The sequence below is a fragment of the Passer domesticus genome, chromosome 5, assembly GCF_036417665.1.
Source record: "Passer domesticus isolate bPasDom1 chromosome 5, bPasDom1.hap1, whole genome shotgun sequence".
In the NCBI taxonomy this organism is placed as follows: domain Eukaryota; kingdom Metazoa; phylum Chordata; class Aves; order Passeriformes; family Passeridae; genus Passer; species Passer domesticus.
The window spans coordinates 69,399,703-69,408,628 of record NC_087478.1 but is presented as its reverse complement, the minus strand read 5'-3'; the positions used below and the strand labels follow the sequence as shown (position 1 = coordinate 69,408,628).

The window sequence follows — 8,926 nt, the reverse complement described above, 5'->3', positions numbered from 1 at the left end:
AGTAATTGTCTAAATGGAACAGACTCTGGTTATTGTGCAACTTCTTCATCTACTTTATTGTACCTTTATAATTAAATGATGTAATTCCCTTTTTTCCTTTCTTGTTTTCCTCTCAACTACTGCAGGAAAGCATCTGAGCAGCATTGCCATAGGATGCAGGCAGACTCTGTGGCTCCCCATTTTTCTTCTGGCTCACTACAAGTTGTATACAAGGAGTTGTGAGCTGCTGGTTGCCAAAGCAGGACATAACTCTGCCTTCTCCCAGACACTCACCTGCATTCCAGCCCTCTGCTTGCTTAGTCCTGGAGTTGGTTGGCTCACTCAGAGTTGTTGCTCGGGTGAGGGATTGCTGCTTTTGCTAGAAACTCCCTGGTAAACAGGCAAACAGTGTATCTGATAGGACAGGGTGAGCTCAATGCTCAAAGGGGCCTCCAGCAGCAAGGCTATTCAGTTTGTGAAGGAGACTGGACAAACACCTGAAAATTGGAAGGGTTTTAGAATATTGTGCTGAACAACCCCAGAGCCAGCATTTCCTGACTCTGCAAGGCTTTAAGGATCAGGAGTGAAAGTCTAGTCCCGAGATGCTAAAAGGCTCAATCAGATGTGAAAGCAGAAGCAGAGGAACAGCTCTGTTAGCTCTTTTTTTTCCCACTGGTCCCTCTGTGTCAGACTGCTTTCCCTTGGTCCAAGCAGAAATATAGATTATTCAGCAGAGCAAAAGTTAGCAAGACTGAGACCTCAGTTTGCGTGTTCAACTCCAATAATTTATTTACTGATTGTAATTTCTGTTGTTTCTGATTTGACTTTTTTTTCATGATGTCAAAGAGAAGAAATGAACTGCCTAATTTTGTTGCATCTTTAGAATACTCCTCAAGTCTTTGGTCTCATGCTAGTCTGCCTCTCCCTGAGTATTCTTACTTGTAACAATCTCTTTTAATTCACTGCTTATTTACCTATTTGTATTATTTTGAAATATGCACATGGATTCTATGAAAATACAAAAAAAAAAGTATAGGAGAAATAAAAATAGGATCAGCTATTTTGTATATGTATTGCTATCAATTATACCTATATATAAGAAACCTGAAGCAACACATCTCCAGTTTTTCTAGCAAAATCCAACATAAATGTCTTGATTTATTTCCCAGAAAGTAAAAAATTAATAAATACAAAATAGAATTATAGAAGTGACTCAACCTATTCAGGAACAGAACTGGTTTTTAAAATCACTGGTATCAGAATATTGCCAAGTACCACAGCTCCTGATCCTGCCACAAGCCATTGCCTATAGCTTGTATTAATTTCAGCAGAGTTCATAAGCAGAATAACTGCAGGGTATTTGCAAAGCTAGTTAGGCTCTTAATGACCATTTTTTGTTATACTTTGATAGACAAATCTCAATAGACCATTCTCAATACTGGAAGTTTTGCCTAGGGAAAAATGTAGGATCTCTTTTAAACTAAATGGATCACAGGTCCTGTCCAGCTTTAAAAGCAAACAAACAAAAAATCAAAACATTTAATAAAATTTACATTCAATTATATATAACATTGCACACCATATTTGGGGCCAGAACCTGCATTAGTTTATCCACTTCTGGAAGAGGTGTATTACATTAAATTACATTAACAATACATTAAATTACATTACATTACATTACATTACATTACATTAAGAGAGGAATAAGAGTTAAAGCTGTATGCACATCCTCTTTTATAAGGTATTTGCCCTGGATCTCATAGAGAGTGATTTCATGTGTGCAAGGATATGTGCCCCAATCAGGTTATTTGAACACTACACACAGGGAATATCTGCAGCCCCTCACACCTGCACATGACATACACTGTCCACACACCCTTCCCTGCAACTCCTAACTCCCAAAAAAGTATGTCATAGAAGTGAGAGCTGCTTTTAGTTTTTACCTTCATGATATAGCCTGTTGGGATGTGCCTGGAATACCTGCCTTGTTTTGAGCTCACAGCTTTTCTCAACATTGGACAGCAGTGACACTTACTTCACTTTCATCATATAAGTGGGGGTCAAAAAGGAAACATCTCCATTTTTATTTCTGAGCAAGTCAAACACTTTATTTTATTGAATTGCCACTATATTTGCTTCTTCTGTGTTTCAGTCTAGAGGTGCCAAAGCATATATATCTATATATATGCTATACCTCTATAGCATTTATGGGTGACTCTTTCTCCTCTTCCTCACGTCTGAGAGCTATAGCACAGACAGATCCTCACACCAGAAAGGCCATCAAATGAACTAAAATGCTGCTGTTTGATGTTACAAGTCTCCAAGTCTCCCTCCTTGAACACTTCTCTCATCCTACAATGAAGTTTGTTAGAAGTGTATCAGAAAACATTTAGAGCAGACCAGGAGTGACACACCCAGATATTTGCACACAGCTCCTTTATGTGCACAAGTTGCACACCTGCCCTGGGGCAGTGACTTTGCCAAGTGGCTCCCTGGCCATCTGCAGACACACCTATGCAGGAGTGCCTGTGCAGGGACATCACTGCACCTGGGCCCAGGGAATCCCTGGCTACCAGCTGGGTGCTGTGTGCTTAGTTTACTCCACACACTCACACACACTCATTCCCACACACATGAACACAAGCAGACTACAGCAAGATCTTCCGAACACCACCTTCTCCTGCATGTAACCACCTCATCTTGCTTTGTCACATTCTCCCTACGGGTAACACTTAGCAGAGCTGCCATTACACATAACCCTGCGCCATGCAATTTCAGCTGTTTCTGGCAGGAGAAATGGACATTCCTGCTCCCAGGACAAGGCAGGTAGAGAAAGAGGAAAGAGTCTCACTTATTTCAGGCTGAAAATCCTCTCTAATAACCACAACTGCATTTGCAAAGGTGAGCTCTGTTGACATGTTTGCCCGCTGTCAAGGTTGAATTTGTTTATGCCCCGAGCACAGCGAGCACACGTGGCAGAGCAATCCAGCTCACCACAGCCAGCCCAGCACATACATCCTCACCTAGATGGAGAATAGGAATCACTCCCTTGGCACTGAAACCAGCAGCAGGGTGTCTGGGTGCTGACAGGCTTTTCACATGTCCACCTGCCCTTTACAAATGGGGCTGAAGACACCAATCTATTTCCTAGGAGTTGTTAAATAGCAGCTAGATATGAAGGGTCCCTAGAAACACAGGCAGGATCCCAAGCAGTGATCCAGGTTGGACTGGTTTGGTACAAGTTTCTACCATGCTACTCACATCCAGTGCTCGCTCATAAAACGTGTACATGGACAAACATGGGAGAACACCCCTCCTGAAAAAGTAGCTTTAAGCAATAATTCCACTTGTAATGTCTGAGGAGGGAATTAATGAAGGCTATCAAAAGAGTTTGGGATAGAGAACACTCTTGGAAGACAAGTATTTTGGAAGATGGCACTGTGTGAGAAGCAATGATTTCACTACAATAGAAATAAACCAATGGGGAATCTTCTGATTGCAACAGAAGAACCATGGGAGGGAAATGTTATTTTGTAGTACAGAGTAACCATGCTGTGGGTAGCAAAGATGCCATCATCCTTTACTGAAACCCTCATCATCCTGCAAAAACATGCATCTTCGGTTTAGGTAGGGGTTTATGCATGTGGCCCCTTCCTGTACTTTATACCAAAGAAACATTTGGGGCAAAATGACCATCATCTTGAATCACTACCCTGGGAGAAAAATTAAGACAAAGGACCAAAGGAGTAGGAAAAAAAAACAGCACAAAAATGCTACAGGCGAACAGATGCATCTCCACCCCAAGAGAAAATTATTCCTTTCTAATAAATTCATGTAATGTTTTGTAGATATTGAAAATATTCCAAAGCATAGCTCAGTGTAAACAGCAAGCTGGGTCTCCTCCTGCTCTTTAGCATTTCTCTTTGTTTACTCTCCATTTGAGGATAGAAAAAGCCTACATGTGAGCACTGCAAATGGTGTATTTCAGGATGGATGGGGCATTCAGAAAGGCAGTGATGAAACACAGACATGTGTAGCCTCCAATAAAATATTATGTACCTTGCCCAAGCTACCAGGGTCAAACAAACGGGGAAAAAAAAATTAAAAATCCAGTATCTCCTTTATGAATGCTTCTTATTAGTGTGTGGAAATAATCTGATACCATGGTGATGAGAAGACTATATCCAGACTAGAGAGAGAGACATGAAAAAGATATTCTGGGGCATGTGTGTTCTCACCCTCAGTGCCTTCTTGCTCCCAAACCTCATGTCTCAGGAGTAGAGATCCTGTGGCAAATTGCCCTGGCAGTGCTTCTGGAAGCAATGCCCAGCCGGGCCAGTTCACCCATTGCAAGGAGAGGTATTTGGCTAGAGACGCCAGCTCCCATCTGTGAGCCCAAATGGCTCTGTCAGCCCCTGCTCATCTCAGGAGAGCTTGGCACATTCATCTGGTAGAAAGAAAAACAGCCCTTACCTTTGGCAATCAGCTCCTCCAGCTCCTGGTCGAATCCTTGTCGGTGGCATTTCCTCCAGAGCCCCATATTGGTGGAGTTGTACTGTCTGTTGCACTCGTCGACTGCGCTCATAGCAAAGATCTGCCTCCTGTTTCTTGCCAAGAGGAGTTTCCCTTCCCAGCGGTCCAACCTAGACCTGCTGGCCCTGAGAGGCAGGTTGTTGTTGGAGTTATAAATGAAGCCAGGATCATTTCTCTTAGTGGTGATGCTCTTGCACCTCTCTCTGTGCTTCCTAGCATCAGTTTCATACCAATGGTCAGAGCAGATTGCCACAGCCAGCATGCCAAGGGCACACAGAGCTAAAGAGAGGCCAGCATAGAGCAGTAACCTTCCAGCAGCCATGCCTCAGCTTCACAGAAACACCATGGACATCTTCACAACAGGCAAAGCCGTTGGGGGTGAGACCACGCGAAAACCACCGGAGCACTGCTAGGTGTCACTTGGCACAGACTGCCTCAAACATCCCCAACTCCCGTGGCTCACATCCACGCTGCAGAGGGATGCTGAGAGCACTACAAAGTTCTGCCCTGGAGGCAGTCTTGGAGTCTCATCTGCCTCTTCTCCTCTGCAGAGGAGACGTGGTGAGGAGAAACACAGCCTTTCACCAGTGACCCCCTCACCGCGAGCACCCGAGGGACAGGGGCTGAAGAGATGAATCCCCCTGCAGAGACCTGATGGCTGATCAGTCCATTAATCTCTTTCAATCTGGCCCACTCAGAAATGCAGAAGAGATGGCTTTCAGATCAGCAAGCTCACTACAGCATCATCACAGGACAGAAAAGTTCAACAGCCTGGCATCTCCCACTTGCAAGCAGCCAGTTGTCCCGACGTCAGGAATGGGTGACTTGCTTTTTCTTTGTCAGTGGCTCAGCAAGAGCATCATCGTCTGGACGGTCGGTCACTTGCTTGGGTTTAAAGCGGGGTCGAAAGGGAGGGAGCGAGAGGGGGGGAGCATCTGTTGTTGTTGTTGCTGCTGCCGCCGCTGCTGCTGCCGCTTGCAATCGTGGTTAAAACATCCCCTCCGCGGCTGGCTCTGGGAAGGCGGGCACGCACGGCTCTCTCCCTCAGCAGACTGCGCTGACAGCCACTGGCATCTTGGCTCCGGAGACACCTCGGCTTCCCTCCGCCAGCCTTGCCATTCACTCTCCCGCTTTTGTCGTGGGCGCTGTCATCCAGGCAGCCGAACGCCGCGCTGCCTTCCTTCCCCGGCGCGCCCGGGCAGCGCCCCGGCAGCCCCGGCTCCGGGCCGGGCAGAGGCTCCGGCGGGAGCAGCCGCAGCCCGCTAGGCAGCGCGGGGGGCTGCCCTCGGCCCCGGCATCCTTCTTCCACACACACACCCGCTGTGCTGCCCCCCCTTCCGCCGGCAGCTGAAAAGCTTCCTCCGTCCCCGGCGCTGGGATGTGTTGTGCACAGTTTTCCTAACACGGCGGCACGTTAGCCATCTGCAAGATGAAGGCAGGCAGGGCTACGGCTGGCGGAGAGGATGCCGAGGAACGGGGAGGGGAGGGAGGTCGGGGGAAACCGAACCAAAACAAACCGGGGCGGAGGGGCGGAGGGGCGGAGGTGGGGGGGAGCTACACACCTTACACGGGGAGAGGAAAGCAGCCCCTAACTGTTGTCAACAGCTTTCGGGCTGCACCATTTCTCTGCCATATGGCCCGATCTCCTCGTCGGAGATGAGATTTTTTAGCTCAGCAGCTTCGTACGAATCGTATCCCCGGCATCAGTAGTTATATATTCAGACATAATTTTTTTTTCTCCTTAAATTTTCACTCCCTTTCTCTTTAATGGGAATAACTCACCCATCTTGTAGAGATCAAGTGCAACAGAAGGCGAGCTGGAGACCCCAAGCTTTAGAAATCTCATTTCACCGTTTTAAACCCAAATAATAGCAAATCCAATCTTCTGTACACCTGGGAATCTTTCCTTGTTCAAACACCGAGCCCTGCAGCCTTGGCCGAAGCCTACAGACCGAGCATACAGAACGCTGAGCCAAAAGCCAGTGATGTCACCCATGCAACGTGAGACTCATTTCTTATTTCTCTATCCTCCTTAAAGATAAACTGCACCACTTCCCAGGCAGGAAATGTCGAAGCCTTACTCTCTTAAGAGGGGAAAATGTAAAACCTGGATTTAACTGGATCCTGATCATTCTTGATCACAAGCCCTTACATTATGTCAACCAAATCTAAAACAAGTGGAGCTGTTTCTCACTGCACCAAAAAAAAAAAATGCCAACCTGCTACACAGTAGAGAGAATGAGCTTGAAAGAAATCCTGGATTATAGACCTTCTGTGTGATCCAGAAAGCTGAGGCCTCCAGACTCAGAAGTGCACTGTTTTAAAAAGAAATACACATGGTCATTTCCCTTGCTCCAAAAAGGGCTGGGTGCCGTCACATCCTGACCTGTGAGTACCACAGCATCCTGCAGGTGACAGAGGAACCAAGTTAGCTCCAATCAACATTTGACTCTCACTGACTCCACAGCATGAAAGGCAAACAGTGCAGTTGCTCCTACTGCACCAAAAAGTCCACAGCCCAATGCCTCCCCACAGATGTATGCTGCAAAAATCTACATCCATGCTGGATCCTACCAGCTTTTGGCCCCTGAATCCCAAGTTGTGTCATCTGAATTGAAAATAAACACAGCCTTTCTGGGGCTGGTGACTGCTCTTGGCCCCAAGAGAGGAGCCTGGGATGTTGCTAGCTTGTAACCCTAGCCACACAAATTATACTTGCTCCAGTGGGGAGAGAAGATGTGGTAGCTCTTTTTGTATCAGAAATACATACCTGGATTGTTTTGTGGAATACAGCTGCACCAGGAAAAAATTAACCCATACGGCTGGATCATAACAATTTTTGGCACCAAACCAAACAGAAAAAATCAAAGTATCTCCCATTTTACCTGGCAAAATCAGAGTCCATATCAACTGGGATTGCAGCTATGGAAGAGTATCTGTGTCATTAAACCATTTTTGGTGTGAAATGTACTGTATTCTCTAACCACCCTGCAGGATTATGAAACTGGCAAAGAAAAATCAATCATCCAAACCATAAAGGTTATAATCATCTGCATCTACTGAACCAGGTGTATTGCAAAATTTTAGTGTTATGCTATGAATATTCACTGTATTTGGAAAGGTCTAGGTAAATTTAAGTGTTTTACTGGAAAAAGGGACTAGTTTAATTTTTTAGCAGTAACTTCCCTTTGTTGTTAATAATAACAGGCAATATTTAAGGATCTCAGGTTTTTTTTAAATAGTTCAGCACAGATGGATCCACTTCTATAACTGGATTTTTCAAGTAACTACATGTCAGTAGATAAAAAGAATTAGATGTTACAGTGGGTCTGGAGCAGCCATACTTGTTGTCTGTTCAGAGATAAAATTTAGAGTTTTGTGGCCGAAAATCTGTTGGCTCCTATAAGAAGATGACGAACATCGAGGTTTCTTGTATCACACCCACACAGAGATGGAAATGCACCTGTATTTCTTTGTCAATTTTTAGCATCAAGTCCCAAGCTGAATGATGAGAACAGGGAACAGGCCTAATTTTACCAACCATATTTTTTGGCTGATTGTTGGCTTTTCTGTTCAAGCACAAGAGCCTGCTATGTTTATTCTCTATTTAGATTGAATTGGAAAACAAAACTGGTTTTTGTCTAAACCTCCAGTTTAGACAGAACTGGAAGCCTGGGACTAAGAGCAGAATGGAGGACCCAGCTACTAGAACTGGTTTTTTTTCATGATGCTGGCCAAAGATATGTAAAAGGAAAAATGGATATATGGAAAAATCATATAATGGAATCACGTGTACATTTCCTTCTTGTTAAACATTAGGATTACAGTCCACAGAGCCAAGATTTGGTTGGACCCAGAGAGGTCCAGGTGCCAGGTTTTTCCATCACACTCCAAGACAGCAAGACAGTTTGGGGCCGGAGGGCTTTTGTACCTGGAGAAGCCAGATTTGTTCCCTCTTCTCATTCTTAAGCCTGGGTTTGAAAGCCAGAAATTGACATTCAGTTCCAGATTTTATCTTTTTCTCTGAAAAGGCATTTTACTGGCAGTTTCTATGCTTTTTTTTTTTTTTTTTGGCTTGCATTTGTAGCTTTATCAGACGCAGTCTGTATCTTTCTGCAAGTCACCTTAAACATATAACTGTAAAAGAAATTGTTGGAATTTAGCCCCTCTTTAACTCTTAGAATTAAATATTTTTCCCCTTCATCATCATCACTATTCCCTTTTTTCAGGAGGGGAGAATATTCCTTGCTGCAGGCATTAGGAACCTTCCCTATGTCTCTAACCAGGATTGTTACAGACAGCCCCTTCTCAGCACAAACAGATAATTATTAAATTTTCTTTCTCCCATCCCAGCTCCACCTCACCACAGGGGGAAAAAAACCAATCCTTGTTGATCTTCCAACGAATGTAAGCT

General features: G+C 44.8%; 1 protein-coding gene across 3 annotated transcripts in view; it reads right to left on the bottom strand.

The window, feature by feature from the left end:
- Positions 1 to 6,814, bottom strand: part of TMEM178B (transmembrane protein 178B) — a 213,430-nt gene extending 206,616 nt beyond the window's left edge. Inside the window, exons 1-2 of one of the 3 annotated variants that reach the window (XM_064420881.1) lie at positions 6,295 to 6,707; positions 4,453 to 5,934 (exon numbers count right to left, since the gene is read on the bottom strand). In XM_064420881.1, coding sequence (XP_064276951.1) covers positions 4,453 to 4,834 — 382 coding nt within the window. In that variant the 5' untranslated portion in view covers positions 4,835 to 5,934; positions 6,295 to 6,707. Of the gene's footprint in view, positions 1 to 4,452 lie in introns of all 3 variants that reach the window. The other 2 variants (XM_064420882.1, XM_064420879.1) reach the window with 2 other exon arrangements.
- Positions 6,815 to 8,926: the final 2,112 nt, after the last annotated feature.